Source organism: Physella acuta, unplaced genomic scaffold (assembly GCF_028476545.2).
Source record: "Physella acuta isolate Inbredline_101_S28 unplaced genomic scaffold, ASM2847654v3 ptg001481l, whole genome shotgun sequence".
Classification (NCBI taxonomy): domain Eukaryota; kingdom Metazoa; phylum Mollusca; class Gastropoda; family Physidae; genus Physella; species Physella acuta.
In genome coordinates this window covers 198534-221349 of record NW_026732996.1, presented here as the reverse complement: position 1 = coordinate 221349, position 22816 = coordinate 198534, and the positions used below count along the sequence as shown (strand labels likewise).

Sequence of the window (22816 nt, the reverse complement as noted above, 5' to 3'; positions counted from 1 at the left end):
CACCAAGACTACCTAACCCAACCAATGAACCACTCTACCTGTGAAAATGCTCAAACTGATTTGCAGCCGGATTTCAACCTGTTCTCTGTGAAATCAATAAGTCATGCTCCCATCAATGTACCAGTTTATATCAACGGTAAGAGCATCAGCTTCCAACTTGACACTGGAGCATCTCTAACAGTCATAACAAAGAAAGATTTTGACGCTGTCACAGGAGGATCAGTGCCTCTACAACCATGTCACAAGTGTCTAACAACATACACTGGTGACAATGTTCCGGTAATAGGAGAGTGTATGGTTCATGTAAGTTATAATGGTCAAAGTGTTAAACTTCCTCTTCTTGTGGTTGAAGGAAATGGACCGCCATTACTAGGTAGGAACTGGTTAAGTGATCTTAAGTTAAATTGGGAGAGTATTTGTTCATTGAAGAATGTAAAAGAATCTAGTCTTACTTCACTAGATAAAGTTATATCTGAAAATAAATGTGTTTTTGGTAACTCTGGATTACTAAATGATAGAACAGTGAAGTTAAGCATTAAAGACACAAATCCAAGATACTGCAAAGCTAGAGTTCCACCTTATGCAATGAGGAATAAAATTGAAAATGAGCTAAGTAGATTGGAATCTAATGGCATCATAAAGAAGGTAGACTATTCCGATTGGGCGTCGCCCATTGTGCCAGTGTTAAAGAAGGATGGTTCTATAAGAATTTGTGGAGATTATAAAACTACACTGAATAAGCAAATAGAGCTAAATAGGTACCCTATACCTAACATTGAGGAAATTTCTTTGAATTTGGCAGGAGACAAATTCACTGAATTAGACTTTAGTCATGCTTACACTCAACTAGAACTGCATCCAGATTCAAAAGTCTATACGACAATAAACACACATAAAGGACTCTACCAATATGAAAGACTATGTTTTGGCATATCATCTAGCCCTGGAATTTTCCAAGCTGTCATGGACAGTATTTTTAAGGACATTCCAAATGTTTGTGTGTACTTTGACAATGTGTACATAACTGGTAAGAATGACACTGAACATCTTAAAACACTTGATAAAGTATTGAAAATTGTTGGTGAAAAAGGTTTAAAGATAAACAAAGATAAATGTCAATTCATGTTGACAGAAATTAGTTTTCTTGGTTATATATTGAGCAAACAAGGCATCAGACCTCAACCTGAGAAAACAAAAGCCATTAAAGAAGCACCCAAACCTGAAAATACCCAACAACTAAGAGCTTTTTTGGGCTTAATAAATTACTATGCAAAGTTCATAGGAAATCTGTCTGGTAAACTATCACCACTGTACAAGCTGCTACAGAAAAATGCAACTTGGCACTGGGGTAAACAACAAGAAGCTGCTTTTAATACAGCAAAAGAGGCTTTGTCTGCTGACACCTTACTAACTCACTATGACCCAGGGAAAAGACTTATATTAACATGTGATGCTTCACCAGATGGTGTAGGAGCAGTCTTGTCCCACATGGATGAGAAGGGTGACAGACCCATTGCTTTTGCCAGTAGATCTTTGAACCAGGCTGAGAAAAATTATTCTCAGTTAGATAGGGAAGGCTTAGGCATCATGTTTGGTGTTAAGAAATTTCATAAGTTTCTGTTTGGTAGGAAGTTCACCATCTTTACAGATCATAAACCATTGCTAGGTTTATTTGGAGAAAACAAAACCCTACCTGAGCATGCCTCACCAAGAATTCAAAGATGGGCTATCACACTAACTGCATACAATTATGAATTGAAATACAAACCTGGATCTGAGAATAGTGCAGATAGTCTTAGTAGATTACCTTTAAAAAACTAAAGCCTGAGCTATGTACCAGAAGATGTATTTGTTCTCTTCACTATCATGGATAACTCCAATATAAATGTGAATGATATTAAAAGAGAAACACAAAAAGATGAGTGCTTAATAAAAGTATATGAGTACTGTATGAATGGTTGGCCTGAAGAGTCTGTGAATGATGACTTAAGGCCATATAAAATAAGAAATTAAAACCCTTTGTGAAGATAATATAAAAGATGGAGAAGATGCAGTCCATTATCAGTCAGAGTTGCCTAAACAAAGTATTTGTAACTTAATAAATGATTATGGTGATATGGCAATTTCAAATGTTTTAAAGAGAATACATTAGTAAGAAGGAATGTGATCATCAAACAACTTTGCTAACATCATTAGCACTTACAGAAACTAAAAGGGTAACATCAAAAGAAAAGAAAAAAAAAAGATTTTTGCCATTTAATACACCCACTTCAAATACTGGATCACAGTTGCAAAGTGATATAGTCCAGGATATTACTTTTAAACAGTATTTTTGGTTACTAAAAAGCACTATCAGATTACCTAAAAAAATTGATCAATTAAAGAAATCTATGTCAGTCAAGGATCTGAATAACAGCATAATACTTCCAGATGCCAATTCAAAAATAGTTCCATTAAATCATGACAACTCATGCATTGAAAGAGAATTTGGTGTTAATGAGAATGTGTATCTAAGAAACTATGGGAGAAAGGAAAAATGGATACCAGGTCAAATTGTTCAATGTACAGGACCTGTGTCTTATAAAGTTAAAAATAACTTGTGCAGATAATAAGTGTGAATCTGTCAATCCCACCAAATCTGATCAGTTCACACCAACTCAGTTTGTTCCACAACCAAGTTCTGTTGATATGAGTGAACCAAGTTGTCTAGAGTCAGAAAATGTAAATTCTGGAGTTAATGATTTAAATCCTAGACCTCCTGAGATAGAGAATCCAGATGGTCAGAATCTTGAGTCACCAAATCAAAAGCCACTGAGAAGGTCAAACAGGACAATCAAAGTCCCAAATAAGTTAGACCTATGATTTTAAAGGTCAAAAGGACTTTGACATCATTGTTTTGTATCTTGCTTATGTTGTAGCATATTGTGCATTGTTTGTAAGGATGTAATCTACCATAGTGTTCATGTTACAATATAATTGGTGATTTTAGGATACTATCAATTGTTCTATTAAGAGATGTGTTATTGTGTTCTAAGGGTAAAGGGATGTAATAGATTGAGATAATTGTATTGGTATTATATTTATATTGTTATCTTGAGTGATGTCCCTTACATGTTGTTATCTATATATAGTTGTCTCTGGCCACTTCCTCTCTCTCTTTGCATCATGGCTGTCTGTAAATAAAAGGCTGTTAACACCAATGTGGCTCCTCGTCAATCCATAACAGAGATAGATTAGTAATGTCAGAAAAAAAAATTGATCTGAGTTTAGAGGGTTTTATGTTCTTTCTTTAGAACATTCTCAGTTTCTTCCAGGCATCTCTGACGTCACACCTCAGGTTACCCCCCCCCCCCCCCAATCCTCAAAATTGCAGTTGAATTTTTCTTAAAATACGATATTTTTCCAAAATCTTGTCTGAACTCAACATAGAGGATTTTAATGAATTACTATTACAATTTATTAAAACAATTTTCTAAACGCAAAATAACGGCTAAAATCCATATGAGTGTGGCGTCATTTATGGACGACCCCCATAAAGTTATCAAACAAAATCCACACTCTTATTACTTATTAGTTTCCAAAAATAAGGAAATTCAGACATTTTAACAAACAATGTAGCAAAGACTAGATCTAATAATCGTGGAGAAATTACATAATACGAGAATATGTAATATTTAACCCAACCCCATAGCCTACCTCTTAAGCGCCAAACACAGTTTTTGCGTAGGTGTGTGTAGGCCTATTGTTATATATTTTAAAATTTAGTTACACCACTGACTTCCGTCATTTAGAGTACTCACACAGTTCGGTACACTTCGGACAATTTGATGTCATATAATTTATGCTAATTATAACGTCCGCTATAATGATGAGTCACTATCGATATCAGAGAAAAAAGTAATACACATCAACAAATTGTGAACAAAGGTGATTATCAAAATTATATCTAGATCTAGACTTTAATACTTAACTACTGGATCTAGATCTAGATCTAGATTCTAGATAGATCTAGATCTAGTAGATATCTAATATCTAGATCTAGTCTAGATTCTCTAGAATCCAGATTTCTACGTCTTGCAGTCTAGCTAGATTTCTACTTCTTCTAGAAATCTAGATTTTCTAGTTCTAGATTCTCTAGGTAGATTTAGATCTCTAGATCTAGATCTACTTCTAGTCTAGATCAATGGTGTACAGTGTACTGTTTAGAGTTTAGAGGGTGTTGGGAGATTGCGAAAAGCGAAACGGCGAGGCGGGAAAATGCGAGAAGATAATGCGAGACATACCTGCGGAATTAAGGGTAAAAAATAGCGAGACACTTTTTGCGAAAAAAAAGTTTGTTTCGTGCTTTTTTCATCTTTATTTATTTAAATTATTTTTTTTTGTTTTAAAATAAACAAGCATTTAGCCATAGGCCCTACCCTTAAACATGAGTGTTGTATGTTGTTATTTTTTTATCTAGATTTTATTATATAGATAGATAGATACTAAGAAGATAGATAGATCCAAACATCTTTAGCGAGAAGAAAAATCCCGTCTCAGTCGGCATTAATTTTAAAAATCTAGCTCGCTCATGTTTATACAAATGTGAGATGTGTCATTGTCAACTGGTATAATCTTGTCAGCAGGAGAGTTATTCTGCAACATGTATTCATGGATTGTTGTACTTGCAAAAAGTGTAAAAATATAAACAGTTCTAAAAAGTGTAATTTATTTTTTATTAAGTAATTTTAATTACAAACAAAATTTACAAACAAAATCTTCTGAAACAGTCCTAGCACTACTCAAACACACCTCGTGACACCATCTCTCACACATAGTACATCTAACATCACAGTTGACCTCCCCGTTCATCCCACACACAACACTGGCGGCGGCTATAATACAAAATTTCTATGCAATAGTACAAAATATGTTTGTGGCGGCAGCGGATTGGGGCATGGTGATCTTGAAAGACGGTAAATCAGGCGGCCTAAGGCGTTCCACACGAAAGAAAGAAGTTGATCTATTGTCGGCGGTATTTCGGGCGGTTTCGAACAAGGTGGTATTTTAAGTCGACACAAAAGATGGGGGGAGTTCACAAATCATCAGTATGTCTAGCGACGGAAAAATCTGAAGTTTTAACAATGTAAACGAAACGTCTTTGAAGTCTGGACCAAATATCACTGAAAATCAGGTGCGGTAAATTTTTCGCAGAAATCTTCGCATTTCAACACCACCCAGCGTAAGTATCGGGTTGTGGTAAATTGCGAGACAAAAAGTCACGTGATCGACCGTTTTCGCGCCCTTCTCGCATTTCCCCGTCTCGCCATTTCGCTTTTCGCGTCTCGCAATTTCCCCACACCCCTGTTTAGATTTAAGAGTTTGAGAGTGAATTTAGTTACTAGGTCTAGATCTACTTAGATCTAGATTAATAGATTTTAGTGTGTTTCACTGTTTAGACTCAGAGTTAGGTCATATTGGGAAATTTTTTCTAATAATCATAGAATGATAACCATAGACACAGATTAATCCTAGATCTATAATAATAATCTATAATAATAGTTTCGCTGTCTGTCTATCTATCTGTCAAGAACGCCTTAGAGATAACACAAGCAGAGTAAAAACATGCATAGTGATTTGAAAAACTAAACGTGACGTCACATCGAGCATCTAGTAGAAAATAATATAAAGCCGGGGAGTGCGCACAGTAATATGACGTCATTGATTCTTGAGTAAGCACTGAATAAAAAGCCAATTATGTCTAATCTTAAAAGTGGTTTGCGTGAAGAGTTTCTTTCATGCATCTCATCGGGTAGGGGCAAAGCCCCACCCCCCGGTAGATCGTCTATGCCGACCCCCCCCCCCTCCCCCCTCAAAGAAAAGACGTCATCGATACTCCATAATAAAAAATACTGACATTACGGCCTAAATTATGTGTCTAATGTTACAAGTGTTTTGCGTGAAGAGTTTCTCATCTGTTAGGGGCTAGGCCCCTTTACCCACACACACACACGGTAGAACGTCTTATCCCCCCCCCCCCCCCCCAAAAAAAAAGGCGTAATATAATTTATATAGAAGATATATACTTTTACCAGTGTCGTCCACTCCCGACGCGGAGAAATTTTTTAGCTCCTGCAAAAATTCAAGTGCCCTACCCCCGAAAAAAAAAGCCTGAAACAACACTGTCTGCGTGAGTAAAATTTATCGGTCGAAAGTAGTTAAGAGGTCTATATTATAGAAGTAGGCTCTAGTTTGTATGAGCTACAAATGCGACCAGTGATGCAATTTTCCTCAGCTGATTTAATTTTTGCCGAATTTTTCGCCAATTTTCGATTTTGTACGAAGTTTTAAAAATTAGGAAAAAAACAGAGGAAATGACCTCTACGGAAACGACTGACGTGCGCTTTCCACATGTTTGTATTTAAATCGAGACTTTCAGTACTTCGGTCAAACGGACACTCGAAATAGATTATGCGCTTGGTGTGACGGTGCCAGATTAAGATGAAATGTAGATCTAGGTCAAGATTCAGAGATTCGGCGGATTTACAATTTTTTCAGAACTCACATTTTTTAGTCCAAATTTTCCGCTGATATTGTCAGTTAACGTGCGGTGTCAAAACAGCCAATGACAAAACGGCCCCGTCAATACAACCCAGACAAATCGGTCCCGACATAAGAGCCACGTCAAAAGGGCCAGCAACATATGGACCCCGACATATAGGCTCCCGTCATTTAGTTTTTCGACAAAACGGCCCCCGCCATTACGACTCACGACTAATAGGCTCCCATCATTTTGGCTCATGACAAATAGGCTCCTGTCAATTTGACTCCCGACAAAAGGACCACTGACAATACGGTTTCTGTAGAGACTAAGTCTCCCGGCAATACGGTCTCATTGAATATGACACCTGCCAGTGGGACCCCTTCACCAATATTCTTTAGAGTTAGCTTATCCAACACTCTTAAGTAATACAACGTATACATCTCTTGTTCGGCTGGCATCTTTTTTATAATAGTTTATCTATTATAAGAAAAAGTATGTTTTAATTTAAGGGTCATCTATCTATTAATAAGTCGATTATAGTTATAGGCTGTTCCAACTCAAGTGTGTGGGGAGAGTGGTCCACGCTGTACATCCTTACCTGCCAGGGGGGGGGTAAAATATGTCCCCGAGCGCCAACCTTAGGGGGCGCCAACATGGGTTGCAAAACAAATTGAAAGTTTGAGGGGGGGGGGGGGTGAAAATAGAAAGTGTGAGGGGGGGGGGGGGGTTTGCAAATCGAAAGTTGTCCCCAGGCGCCGGGAAGGGTCGCTACGCCTCTACTACCTGCAGTATGCTTGTAGGTTATCAAAACAAAATGTCGTTATCCTGTAAACATCATTTATATCATACATTTACACTTCTGTGCTCGCTTTTAAGCAACAGAGGTTATAGTGGTAGTGGATGTATGACAAAATGGTTACTTTTATACCAATAAAGTCCTTGCAAACATGTGACCTAAATCACGTGATACCTGCGTCCGCCGCCACGGTGGTGTACACCGGACGTAAACACAATCAGCTATTCACCAGCGCTGGACACGTTCACTATATGTAAAGAACCGCACCTGCGGAAAAGGAAAAATACGTTAAAAAACTTGAACTCTTAGGAATTGAAGATCCTTATACTGTTATTGACAGTTTTGTGGATAAAATAAATATGTGGCCGAAATTTCCAAATAAAAATACTGTTAGTAATACTGTTTGCGTTTAGAGTTTAAGTAGACGAATCTGATCAAATGCAGTAATATATTATAGGTCATCTAGATCTGTTTAATGTAGATTCTAGATTTTCAGTTAAGTACAAGATTTAGTAGCAATAGATCTAGTACAACCACACTACTGTAGCAAACGTGAGACCACTTAACTCCTACAAAACCCACACTACAACGGCTAATATAATTCTAATATGCTAGTCTAGACATTGACCTCACTTTGTTATGTTTGGTTTTAACTTCGACCTGGTTGCTCTAACTTAGTCCAGTGCCTTGCTCTAACTTCGACCACTATAACTATAAGCCTTGTATATAAATTATTGTTTTTTTTTCCATAAATCTATGGTTTAACTTTGTCAAAAGATCAGGGAATTAAAATAAAATAAATGTGTAGGGCTATATTGGGGTAGAAATGCTATTTAATTATAAAATAGCTGTACTAAATAATGAATAGATTGTTGTAGGCTGAGGTGTGACGTCATTTTAGAGGGCGGGGTCTGGCTTTTGTGATGGTATGTGACCGAGGTGAGGGGGGAGGTAAAAATCGTCAAAAAAGCGTGACATCATTTATTGATGACCCCATTGGGGGTTAATTGGGAAAACAGGGTTTTATGTTATATTTGTGGCTGCTAATAATTAAAGCCCTGAATAGCTACAGTAAGTCAACCCTGTATTTAATAGTGACAATCTTATTAGGGGTCTTGCATAAAGTGGGCTTAATATTCAATAACAAGACGTAGAGGTTAGCAAAATATTTGTTACTTAACAGTTGGCTGACTTCACACTTTAAATCAAGTTAGGAAGTTCTAAAAAATTAAATACTTGGGTATGTTATAAAAGCATACAACGGTGTACATTAGTATTGTAGGTCTACCACTTGTTGAAGTTCGGGCCTACTAAAATAGTTCTTAAATATTTGTACACATTTCTGTATTTCCAACCGAAAACAAGGTGTGACTACTGTCACTATAAACAAAGTATTAGTAACATAAACATTTGTTTTGTATTGTGGCTTACATGGGGGGGGGGAGGGGGGGGAGGGGGAGGGGAGTTCTACAATAACACATTATGGGGTAAAGCTAGAGATGGGACTAACATTGTAAACTAATTTTGCGGTATGCACAATCCTTTAAAGATTATTTTTATTTGAAGCTTGTTACAAAGAAAATAAATCCATTTTAAAAGAATGTAGATTGAACATAATATGAATCAAATGTCTAAAAAAATAATGAAATAATAGTCCATTTTATTTTGAAATTCCGCGCGAAATTAAGTTCAGGGTATCAAAAATTTCAAATTTTAGTTTCAGGAATGGTAAAATTGTGAGATTGATTTTCAGGATTCACTTAAAAAATGAATGGCACCCCTGGGAAGGCAATTTTTTGTTGAAGTTTTTCTTTTTTAAACTCAATAGCTGATAATATAAAGGCCTAATTACAATTTTAATTAGTGATTCATTTTATTTCAGATTCAAGACTACAAAGGCATTCTTCTTTAAATGTAATTTTATATTAGATTGTTACTAGATTCGTACTAAACAAATAAAAAAATGGCTGACAGAAGGGCTGAAATAGCTAGGAAAAAAGCACAAATTGAGCAGCTCAGGAAAGAACGGAAAGAAAAGGAAATGGCAAAGAAAGGGGAGGTAGATTAATTAATTTATTATTAATAACTAGCTGTTCTGTTCCATCCATATGTTGCTTTAATCAGCATTGTAACACTACCGCTTTATTACAGAAATCTGCCTTTTCCAGTTGAGGAAAATTGTTATTTTTAAGTCAAGTTTTTAGAAAAAGTCTGAAAAAGTTTCTGCCTATTCATTCTGTATTTTATTTCACCAAAATTAAAATGGAAAAGGCTAATTTATTTGAAGGACTATTTTGGTATGAAACAGAAATGTGATGAGACATGCCAAGATCTCATTATATTTTCTTAATTTTAAGTCCACTTTTTTATTGGCATCTCCAAAACATTAAAGGGGTAGGCATCGGTAAAAAAACCTTTTTTAATATTTGTCAGGAAACAATTATTTCTCTATAGCTTTTTTGAGGTACATCTTCATGTGTTTCCATTTTTTAAAAATTGGAGGGGAAATCTTGGTAACTTTGACAATTGTTGCCATCTTTAAAAATTAACCTATTCGTAGGATTTCCACAATTCATAAAGTATTAAATTTTAAACCCAATAAAAAATTAATTCAGTGAATATTTTAGAAAAAAATTCATGTTTAAAAAAATTCAAATGCAATTTTGAGGGTGCGGGGGCTCTTAATAATATATATTAATAATATATATAGGAGCCTACAGTTATGTATAATATATATATATATATATATATATATATATATATATATATATATATATATATATATATATATATATATATATATATATATATATATATGGAATTAACCAATGTATTTTTCATACATTTATCTAGGGTCCTGTGAAAGCAACTTCACAAGCCAGTAATGACAGTGCTCCTACTGACCCAGATGCTCTCTTTAGAGACCTTGGTATTCCTTTAACAGGTGATTAAATATTAAATCAACAAATATGTTTCCTTCAAAAATCTTTGTAATATGGATTTAATAAATGCTTATTAACAGTTTTAAACTTTAAAAAACTACTAATTTAGATTTGTCACTGAGCACATCCTCTTCATTGATTTAAAGCAACCATCTCTACAAGCTTGATTCATTATTTGAATGTTTTTATTTTATTGTCTACATTATGTAACAATACAATTTTTTAGTACTTAAATTTTATTATTAATAGCCTAATTTATTATGCACTTGTAAACAGTTAAGCAATCCACCTTACTTCATTAATACAATATGTGGAACTTAGTATTTCTTTTTTTATTGCAATTAGATACTCAACCACAGTTGGCTACAAAAACTTCTTTGGCTTTCAATCAAGGTTCTAATGAATCCTTAACAGCTTCTGTAACAGTTGACAGGTATTTTTAATGCCAAAGCTGTTTTTTTATGTGCTAACATCATTTGAGATAATATTTTAACATTTAATATTTTATGTCTAATGAAAAAAGTTGTTGTGAGGGTTATACAATATCATCTGTTCATGTTCGTGCCAAAGACACATTTGGCATATGAAGTAGAGTTCATATGTTTCAATTAACTCATTATACTGGATTCTCTTATGTGATTTGGGTACCCAGGGTGGACTCAGCGACATCCTTTAGACTCAGCTCAGTATTCAAACTGGAGACTTTTGGGTTTAAAAGCAAAAATTAGGCTGTTGCACAGAGTTTTCAAACCTCACTAATTACAGAAAAAACGATACCAGAAAAAAAGCTTAACTTTTTCCCATTACTTCTGATACCTATTTTGTGTCTAGCTTCAGTAGGAGCTAAAATATGGCCTTAAATGTGTGGGCCAAGACATGTGCTGTTCTTGCCAATGTTATGCAAGCAAAAAAGTTGTCACTAAAGCTTTTTTTAATTTCATCATTCCAGATTAGCATTTTTTGTAAAATCAAAAAATAGTAACTAAGTTCATCACAGCAGTCTCTAAGTTAGATAAATACATGATTACAGAGTTATATTACAATATATGTGACAAAGAGAGCCTAGAAGAAAAATAAAATATCAATGGGGTGGAGAAAATCAAACTTGTGATTTCAAGTAAAATGAAGTCATATTTATGGGGATTTGTTTTTAAAGATTAAAAATTAACTTACTATTCTCACAGCTATTTTATTTAATATAGTTTGATGGGGGGAGGGGGATGTTAAAACATTCTAATTATTTTTTAATACAAGTTACTATGTTTTAGAATACAAAAGCCTACATGAGTAAAAAAAACTATCATTAATATCATAAACCGGACAGAACATAAGATGAGAAAATTTGGTACTACTCCATTAGCTGAATTTTTATAATTGAATTTCCTGTAATTGATGTAATATCTAGATTTTAATTTTGTTGTACAGACTTAGTGTCTGCGCAAAAGTTCATCTATTCAGTCATTTAGTGACAAATAATTTTTGTCATACTAATAAATGGATCAAGAAATTAAAAAGTAATTCTCACATGAAAACATTTTCTTTTGGGAAAAAGGCTTTTATTATATTCACAAATCACTAAATATTTCCAAATGAAACTGAAAATACATTTTCAGTCGCAGCATTGGTAGTGTCAAATTAAAAAATTATGAAATACTGAAAAGTAGAAAATAAAACAACCAAATAGCCTATGCTAAGCTGCAGATCAGCTCGCTTTTAATAAAAGCACAAATAATGATGTGACTTGGCTACTATTTAAATAGTAAATTTTGTTTCAAATGTTTTTACAAGTATCAACCCCAAACAAATTTTAAAATAAATATTAGACCCTTTCTAATTTCAACTAATCTGGTCAGTTGCATTTTTACTTTCTCGTATATACGAAGTATAGAGAAAGTATTGTTTTACACCTCACTGATACGGAAAAACATAATTTTGCAATCTTGTCCGTATGTCTGTGTGTGTGTGTGTCTGTGTGTCCGTGTGTAAACATGATTACTTGAGTACCGTTACAGCTAGGTTGATGAAATTTCATATATAAGTATTTTATCAAAATCGTAGATCCGTATCAACTTTTGAGCGATTTTCGATAACCGGAAGTGGTACTTTTCCTACTTTGAATTTTTCAAAAGCCTATAACTTGAGTACTATTTCAGATAGATACATGAAATTTCACATGTAAGTAAAAGATCTAATTCTCTACCTTCTGTTAAATTTTGAGTAATTTCCGTTGACTGGAAGTAGTAATTTACGCTACTTTCGATTTCTCAAAAAACTAATGTAAATTTTAGAAGTACTAATAATATTGCGCACTATTATGCGCTTTTTTATTTGGCGTTCACTTGGTGTGCAATTAATTTGTCTACGAGATTTTATTCTATTTTTAAAACTTTAAGTATTTAAAATGGATTAAAAATCATGTCTATAGCCCGAGTTCCCATCCCCTGTTATTTTATATAAGAATATTCGAGAAAGTTTAGGGGAGATCACTCCCGGTTTATTCATCACATGAACTAAAACTTGTGATGAAGACTTACATTTTTTGCAATGTCCTTCTTTAAGAAATAATACATAATTTAAAATTGAAATCAAGAGAACAACTGCATTTGATCATTAAAAAAAAAATTACAGTTTAAATTAGCTTGATGTTAAAATAAAATTTCATTTTCCATTTTTGCTGAATTGTAAAATTTAATTTTTTAAAACGTTGTTAAGGGAAACATTAAATTACAATTAGACAGGATTTTTATTCTTATATTTAAAACGAGCCGACCCGCTGCGTATCATACACCGCTATTTAGTTGTTTTTTTTTCTACTTTTCAGTAATTTATAATTTGTGAATTCGACAGTACCAATGCTGCCATTGAAAATATTTGCTTAAAAACACTAATTTCAAATAGCTTTACATGCAATAGCTACAGGCCTACAGAACTCAATGTGACTCTGACAGTGTCTTGTTTGTGGAAGAAAAAAATAGGATAATCACTGTTTTAATAAGGGATCTTCCATAAATAATGCTACTCAAGGGGGAGGGGGTGGGAAAACCACAATTTTGTGGCTTGTGATGAGGGGGAGGGGGGGGGGTCAGAGTGTGACGTCATATTTTTAAAAAAAATAATGTTGAAAGTTAATTTTAGCTATAGCATGTTTTAGAAAATTATTTTAAACAGTTGTGATATACATTGATTAATATACCCCATGTTGTTTGAGCTCAGTCAATATTTTAGAAAAAAAAACGATGTTTAAAAAAAAATTTAAATTCAACTTTGAGGTGGGGGGGGGGGGGGTGTGCGCATGTGCATGTTTGTTGGCTGAGGTGTGACATCATTTGCGAGGGTCTGAATTTTATGACGGAGGGGAGAGAGGAGGTAAAAATCGTCAAAAAAGAGTGATTCATTTATAGACGACTCCTAACAGCTATTCTAAAAACATTAATAATGATGTGACTTGGCTATCAAAATGGTTAATTTTGGTTCAAATATCTGACCTTTTCTAATTTCAGCTAATCTGGTTCATTTCATTTTCCATCACATGAACCAAAAGTTTAAAATTACAGTTAATCTAAATCCAGTCTCTTTACCGTTAAAGACTTACATTTTTACAATGTCAATCTTTAAAAGACATAATTTATAATTGAAAACAAGATTACAACTAGATCATTACAGTTTAAATTAGCTTAATGTTGAAATAAAACTTAATTGCCACTTTTGTTACATTGTAAAAATATTTGTTTTGAAACTTGTTAATAAGGTAAACATTAAAATGCAATTAGACAAGACTTTCAATGTTATTTTAGAGTAACATTAACTGCTTTTATTTAAAATATTAGCTATAAATATTAAACAATTAATTAGTAAAGTAATGATGTGAGACTGCTTTAATTGCTATAAATAATACATAAAACATTGGGTTCTAGTCCGAAGAAAATTTCCTAATTTTTTTCCTGGTCTGGTCATATCCCTGTTCATGGTGTAACCTTACTAAAACTATATACTGGTATGACAAAAAATAAAAGCCTCAGTGTTTAATAAGTTGTTCAATTTTCATAATTTTTTCTTGACTTTTTATACAAAAAAAAAATATTTTAGAATTATTTTAAAGAAACAATGCTTGTTTTCTCATTAGCCCAAAGAGGAGAAATATTCAGTTAAGCATAGTAAAAGTGAATGAAACTAATATTCCACCAAGAGAAAATGTGTCTTACAGTAAAGAAACACAGACTATTAATCCAGAACCTATTGAAAAAGATGGTAAGTTTATATTGTCTAATTATATTTTTTTACCAAAGAAGCAAAACATACAATTAAAAGGCACAAATCCAATGTGTTTTCTTTGTTTGTAACAGCCAATAAAAATCACAATTTAAAGATTAGTTTTGACAATCAGTTACATTAAATATATATTTAGTATACATAAAATAATAGCCTGTGACTTTTGAATGCTTTAGTTATAAACTATAATTAATAAAAAGCAAGTTACAATATATTATTTATAGCTGTTGACTTGTGTGTTGCTTAAAAAAGTTTCTTTCAAAAAGTTCATGTATAAAATTATAAATAAAAGTAGCTTATCATTTAAAGTTATTGAAAGCAGATATTTATTACTAAAAAATTCATCATTTTATTTTCATAGCAATATAAACTTGAAAGTTTAACTTATTCTAAATCATTAGCCATAAGCAAGAATGTTTTTAATTGCGCCTCTGCCATCTGAAACCAAATATATTAAACACATTTGTTTGATTGAAAATGCAAGCATATTATTTAAATTTCCTTAAATATGTGTTAAGAAAATTGTGAATTTCTTTGTAATAAGTGTTTTTAATGTGGGGTACGGGTATTACTTCTCATATCAATTTCAAACCAATCCAACTTTTTTTTTGTTAAATGAACTCAGATAAATGCCACCTTCCCCCTTTTGAGTTCAATTTCTATCATGTTACTAAATTGTAAACTTGTGCAGATATATTTGTTTAAAATGTCTCTTGCAAACTAACAGCTGTTATGTACTTATATCATTGGTCATTTAAATGGCAAACATATGTTTATTGTTAAATATGACCAAATTGCATTTATTTTATTTTAACTGATAAGAGTACCCTCTGTTGCATTGACATTTTTAACAAAATCGACAGTTTTCTTAAGTTAGCTAGCTAATCTTCAATAAAGCAAATCTTATTATTTACTCTTATAAAATGTTTTTATAACATGCACATAGGATTACAGCAAATAACTTTGTAAAGTAGACCATACTCTAAACTATCATACTTTTTAAAAAATTTTGTTATTTTTATTGAATATATTTTTGACAGCATTTACACAAATTGATTATACCTCTTGGTTTTACTTTTAGTTTATGAAAAAAAAAATGTTTTTTCATGAATTCTTGTAAATTAATTCTTAAAATCAAGTAGTATTTTAAGATAAACACATATTTTATGCTTTAAAAAAATTGTAACACAATCAGGAGATTTAAGTGTCTCTTAAACTACAGTTTTTAATTTTTAATTTGAATATATCAAGACAGTTATTTTCAAATTGATATGTAAATCATACTTTAAAAGTAAAAAGGTTGTGCTTTGAATAAAATGCTCTTTTTAATAATTTCTTTATTGAAATTAATATTACGTTTTTTGGCTCTTCGTTTATTTTTAAAGGTCTAGATTACTGCTTAAATCTGTTTACTCATGAATTAGCAGATTTTTTTGGCCAAATTCTAAAAAACTATAGAATTAAATATTTTTTTTCACCCACTAGGTAAAAGAAAACGATCTCACTCGCATGGAAGTGAGTAGTTTGTTAATATGTGTTTATCCCAAAAGCTTTGGAATAATTGTTTTTCCAATATAAAATATTAAGAAGTTTACTTTTTAGTTCACATTAATGTAAAAATATTATCCTTTAACACATAAAGTATTTTCTTGTGGATTTAGAAATGTATTTTTAAAGTGTAAATGAAATGTTCAAAGCTTAGATTAAACATCTTATGTTAGGTATAATTTCATTATTGAGAACTAAATCTTCAAATTTAAGTTCTAGTCTAGAAAGGGTTTATATTTTTATGGATAGCTCTAAATTATTTAATTTCTTTTTTTTTTGTAACTGATACAAGTTTAAAGTTAAATTCTAGATGTGTATGACTAGTTGGTGTTGCACTGTTAAGTCTACTGTATTTTAGTTTACTGTAATAGTTTTGCTATGTGCTGAAATTTTATCTTTTACACAGAGTGGATGTATTCATAATACACATGCAATTGCTTTTACATTGTTATGGCAGCTATGCAGCATGAAAATAATGCTTGATTGAATATATTTAAATGTTGTCTTTTATATCTATATCCTCTACTGTTATTTCTAAAAAATACATAGTTTTTTGTCTTAGAAGCTCCTAACCATAAAAATTTTAAAAAGTCTCTCCACTTTATTTGGATTTAAAAAGGCACCAAAGACAATATGCATAAAGTCGGAATTGTGAATGAATTAAGTCAATGAAAATAGGTATTTTTTATTAAAGAAAAGGTACATTTTTTGAACCTTCAAACTTTTCTTGGTTTACAACTTGGTTTGCCCTTAGCCATATACACTTCACATTTGGATTGAATTGTTGCTGCAGACAGTTAAAAAGACAAATGGTCAACCTAAATAAAAACTTTGCTCCTAATGAAGTTTGTTAAACCCATAAACAAACTAGTTTAACTAGGAGGATTAATAGCATTAACCACAATAAAGTGAACCATGTTTAAAATTAAAATTTGTAGAAAATTTTTACAAGAGTTAAGAATTTTTTTTGTTTACAAATTTCATTATAAATTCATTAAAAAATGTCAATAAAAGTAATATATATATATCTATATATATATATCTATATATATCTATCTATATATATATATATATATATATATATATATATATATATATATATATATATATATATATATATATGCTGCATACCTGTGCTCTGCCACGGTGAATCTTTTTTAGATGTACCAACTTGGGAACAGATTAAAGCCAAACACAAATGAAAACACAAACAAAAAAGCGCAACAAATGAAAACGCAAACATAAACACACAAAAAGTATGCAAACGCTAATGCTTATACAACAGGAAAAAACAATCGCAAACACAACGCAACACAAACTCAAATGCCAACACAACCACACAAAAAACTCAAACGCTAACGCAAACCCAACACACAAACACAAAAAACCCAATTGCAACACAAACTCAAATGCAAACACACACAAGCAACACGCAAACACTAACACAAATGCAAACACAAACCCAAAAGCAACACGCAAACACAGACTCAAACGTAAACAGCAGTGATCTCTTATGATAACATTATGACTATTTAGTAATTAGAAGTTTGTTTGAAACAATGTCAAAAAAAAATGCAAATAAGTAGCTTGAAAAAAATTTAAATCTTTTAGATCTGGTGCATGATTGTTGCATTTTTCTGTAATTAAGAAAACTTAAGTTTTACTTCAATAAGAAGATAATTTAATATTTAAATGTGTTTATTTATATTAAAATTGAAATGTTATTATAAGTTTAGATTTCACATCTGAATCTTTGATTGTACTAATTAAAAAATTATATAATTCTTTAAAATCTTTAGATACAAAGTGTTTGGTATGAAATACTTAAATAATAGATACAGTAAAAACTTATGCATATGATTTTTGTGATTGCTATTTTTATGTGTCATTTTATACTTTCTTGCAAATGCTAGTGTATTATTTTGTGATAAAACTAGTGATGTATGTGGCACATTACTGCTTTGGGTATAAAAAACAATAAATACTAATCTAACTATTATCCATGTCTTAACAATTTACCTTTGCCTTCAAGGCCGTGGACCATGGGATTATTACGGTAAGTATTTTGCTGAAATGGTTTAGGTGGGCAGGTGGATCTAATATACTTTAAAATTATTTTCTTTACTTACTTTAAAAGTCAAAATAATTATCATTTCCCTAGTAGCCTACTCAATTTCCAAAATATTGCATTTTGTGGAAACTGCTTTTCTTTAAATATTGAATCAACTGATCTTGTTAAATGCATGAAATTTTTAAAATCTAAAAGTCTTCTCATTTGTAAAGCTTACAAATGTTTTGTTTTCAATACCGTATATCTTATGAATGCACCATCTCATCTTGCAGTTACCAAATAATTTATTATTCCTTAACTCATTTTAAAATTGTTTTGTCTTATTGCAAGAAAATGCTAGCTTTTATTATATTTTAAATGCAAAATGAATATGTAAACTTTGTTTATATCCAGATGTTAGACAGCTGTTAATTGTTTAAAACATTAAAAATATGAGTATTGTAATTTCAAGAATTTAACATCTGATTAAAAATTAATTTAATATGTAGAATGGCACTCTCATAAAATTCATCCTTAGGCAAAAAAAAAAACCTTCAAAATGCTTAAAAGTTGGGTGATTTCGATTATAGTATTTATAGACAACTATTTCTAACTATACTAACTTTTACTAACTATAATAGGAAAATATAAATATTAAATATACTTACTGGAGTTTAAAACATTCTATAAAATGGAAAAGGTGCATGAATAATTAGTCGTTTCCAGATGATAATACTGCATATACAAATAAATTATAAAATGAAAAATAGACTAAAGGTGTTTTGTGATATTGGAAATGTATTGAGAACCCTAGTTAACCCTTTTACTTTACAGTCATGAATATTTTTAAATATTGGTATTTCTACAACTAAAATTGTCATTAATATTAAGCTCAATTAAAAGTTACCTTTCACTATGCCTGCTTGCTTATTTAGATACAAATATTTTTGACTTTCTAAATGTTGTATTTAGCTATGTTTTCAAAATAAGTACACTGCTCCCAGTTTTTCCACATTAGGTTTCAAAAGCTTATGGGATTAAAGTAAATGGAAACAATGATTTTATTTATAATTATCAGTGTATTTCTAATTAACAAATTAATAACCTTCTGTGTGTGTGGTGGGGTGGTTTATTATTATGTTGGTTTTGGTGGCCATTATTACCATGACGACATTAAAAAAGGTTGGTCAAGCGACATCCTAATACTAGTTGAGCATTAATTTAATTCTTTTTTCTGGTATATAATACTAGTTATTTATATGTAACAAAAGAAAGCAAGTTGCCAAATGAGGGCTTAGAACTTCTTGTAAATCGTTTTTTATTTAATGGTGTTTGTGTCATTCTCAAGCATTGCATTTGTTTGGGATACCATCTATACATTTGCTTCTGCTATCTTCCTTACCTCTGTTTGGGCTGCTTGCCTTTGATAGAGACAGTCTCCACATATTTCATTGAGCAGATTACCTTACATTTGCTTAAGTAACTTTACGCATCTGTTAATTTTCAGACTATAGGTTAAGTAAACCAGGAGTGATCTCCCCTAAACTGTCACGAATATTCTTATATAACACTATGAGGGATGGCAACTCAGGATATACACATGATTTTTAATCCATGTTTAATTACTTTAGCTTTTTAAAATAGAATAGAATCTTGTAGAAGAAAGAATTACGCACAGAGTGAATGGCAAAGAATATGTGTATAATAGTGCGGAACGTTAGTACTTTATAAATTCATTCTCGTTTTTTTTTAAATCGGAAATAGCGTAAGTACTACTTGTAAGTACTACTTCCGGTTAGCGGAAATGACTCAAAATTTGACAGAAGGCAGAAAATTAGATCTTTTACTTATATGAAATTTAGTTTATTTATCTGAAACAGTACTCAAGTTTAGGCTTTTGAAAAACTAAAAGTAGAATAAGTCCCACTTCCGGTTATCAAAATTGCTGAAAAGTTAAAACAGAAATACAAATTGGATATAATACTTTTATATGAAATTTCATCAACATAGTTGTAATTGTACTCAAGTTATGGTGTTTACAGACACACATACACACACACACACAGACATACAGTCAAAATTGCAAAACTATGTTTTTCCGACTCAGGGAGGTGTAAAACGTCTAGATTTGTGAAAATCTCGATTTCGATTTTTTGCACCATTGCAATACTTCCTCTATACTTCGTATACGAGAGAGTAAAAAGCTTTAACTATTCATCATGCCCTCAACATGTGTAACTTCTAAGTAATCTTTAAGTAATTCACTTATAACAATATCATCTGCAAGAAATTAATGGGTATACAAATACTATGTCATATGCTCAGAGACAAGTAAATGCAATATTATGCTTCAACTTTGTCTGATTTCTTAGAGGTAAAAAAAACAGAAGGTGGGAAAATGCTAATCTGATACTTTAAAAAACTTTCAATCTGAGTATCTGGCATGGGTGGATGGATGTGTACAGTAGCAGTAGGATAACTCGCTTTCCAAGTAACTGTAAAGTGTACAGCTCATTTTTTTTAATGTTAAGCTTTATTAATAGTTTTAACTGTTATACTTGATAACTGTTAAAGTTACAAATTTAAGCTAAAATTTTACTGTATACTGATTTTATGGTTGACATTTCAAAAATGTTTTCCCTGTATTGTGGTTTGTTTTGTTTTGTTGGCAGCTTTTTTTTTTTGGTAGCTTTGCCTGTGCTGTTACTTATTTGCAACATTTTTAGATCATGTGTGCTTTGATTTTAATAGAACCGATAGCATTAGTGAATATCTAATGAAACACCAGCACAGATTGAGAAATATAGTTTATTAAATTTTTTTCTTTAATTATGTTCTTAATAAACTCTGTTCTTAGACAATATCATTAATCTTCACAATATTTACATCACTTAAGAGTTGAATGACATCAGTGAATTACAAGCTTGCGCTTTGTCTTTTAAAACTGCCTCCATCTACTTCAGTGCATTCTTATGCAAATGCTTCAGTGGTAAAAATATAATCCCAATTTTTTAAAAAAGGTTTCTTCTTAACAATGATAGCAAAATTAGGAATAAGAAAAAAATATTTATATCTGTCTGTCCAATTTTTAGATGTGTGTGTGTTTTTAGTTTCTTTAAAAATATGATCTGCATATTAGACATTTCAAGGTGGTAATTTTCTAATCTATAAGGTGCATATATTCAAAAGCATTATTTATTAAATTCAATGGGGTTTTTAAGTAATGATTTTAAAAGTAGTATTAATGAAGAGTCCCTGAAAGAGAAATCAACTATGTTAAATTGCATGTTTTTATACTGAGATGCATTTAAAGATTTTTTTAAACTTTAAAACTGACATTTTGCTTTTATGCCATTACCCTTTCTCCCATTTTGTAGGCTTTGGGTCCCCAAAATTTGTTCATCCTCATATGGAATGGGATGATGAATTTTTTGATGATTTGGATGAAGGTATGGTGAAGGTGGCAATGTTGTTTATTTTTGTTGACCTTATATTTTTGCCTACCTTGTTTGCAAGGCCTGTTTCTTGAAAAAATGTGTTTAAGTCTCTTTTTAATTTTAAAAAAATATTTATTTTTATATAAAACATAAAAAATATGAATCAGTACGCAAGCAATGGGCCTTTTAAAATAATAATTTGTTCCATTTATAATTAATAGATGTTTTAAAATTATATTAGGTGAGTTAGAGCTACTTCTAAGTTTTAATAGCAATTGTATATTTAAATTTTTTTATAATTGTTGAAATTGAAAATATATTTTAAAATTATTATTTCATTATGAAGTCAAGCTATTCGATGCTAAATCCAGGTATATTGTTGATAAAAAAAGATCAGGGATGTGACTTTTAGGGAGAATCTGATTTTTTTCCCCTTGCAATTTTCCTCTGCTAATTTTAATTTTCTCTGAAGTTTTCCTCTGATTTTCAATTTCTGCTTAATTTATGGTAATTTTTTTTACAAATTTTAGAAATTTGTATAAAAAAATGGCAATGACCTCTACGGAAACAGCCGACATGCATACTCCACAAATTCCTATTAAAATAGAGTATTACACTTGGCCTGCAGTATAAATACTAGTTAAAACAGAAGATATGTTTACACTAGTTCTTACGGTAAATATTAAAACCTAGGTCAATATTCTGAATAAAATGTTGCTGCGCATTAAATGAAAAATACATCTCCAAAGCCTGGTTTCTTTACCGATAAACTTGCATGCTTGTTAATATAACTTTAAGTAAATTTATCTACCAGTATTTGAAAACCATCTGTGTTATGAATGGTATCTCAGTGTATTGCAATGGTATGAAAGTATGTGTGTTGTAGAATGATTTGATATTAATAAAAGATTGAGACTCTGTGATGAGATAAAGATTGTGACGAGATACATAAGGATATAACATTTGACAGTAGTATCTTGTTGCTGGGGGAAGAAGGATAGTTTGCTTCTTGTTTTGTTAGGGTTTGGAAGTGTTTGCCTTGTCCTAGTGAATGTAGTCTTCATATATGTTGTGAAAGTTGTCGTCCATGTTTATCTAGTGGATGTCATGTGCAATAAAGAATGAAATAAAATGATGCGATCTCATCAAGTAATCTATGTTCAACCCCTTCCTCAACTTCACTTCACAACACTAGACTAACCTGCCACTACTTATAACAACGGCCGCTCTTGTGACCTCGCCATGACCCCC

General features: G+C 31.6%; 1 protein-coding gene across 15 annotated transcripts in view; it reads left to right on the top strand.

Annotated features, from left to right (window-relative positions):
• Positions 1-3772: 3772 nt before the first annotated feature.
• LOC131928312 (cytoplasmic dynein 1 intermediate chain 1) overlaps positions 3773-22816 on the top strand; it is a 37289-nt gene continuing 18245 nt past the window's right edge. For 2 of the 15 annotated variants that reach the window (XM_059284304.1, XM_059284301.1), the window contains exons 1-8: positions 3773-3927; positions 9202-9378; positions 10173-10263; positions 10607-10694; positions 14385-14509; positions 16016-16045; positions 18111-18134; positions 21506-21577. In XM_059284304.1, the coding sequence (XP_059140287.1) occupies positions 9283-9378; positions 10173-10263; positions 10607-10694; positions 14385-14509; positions 16016-16045; positions 18111-18134; positions 21506-21577 (526 nt within the window). In that variant the 5' untranslated portion in view covers positions 3773-3927; positions 9202-9282. The remainder of the gene's footprint in view (positions 3928-9201; positions 9379-10172; positions 10264-10606; positions 10695-14384; positions 14510-16015; positions 16046-18110; positions 18135-21505; positions 21578-22816) is intronic. The other 13 variants (XM_059284312.1, XM_059284308.1, XM_059284309.1 and 10 more) reach the window with 8 other exon arrangements.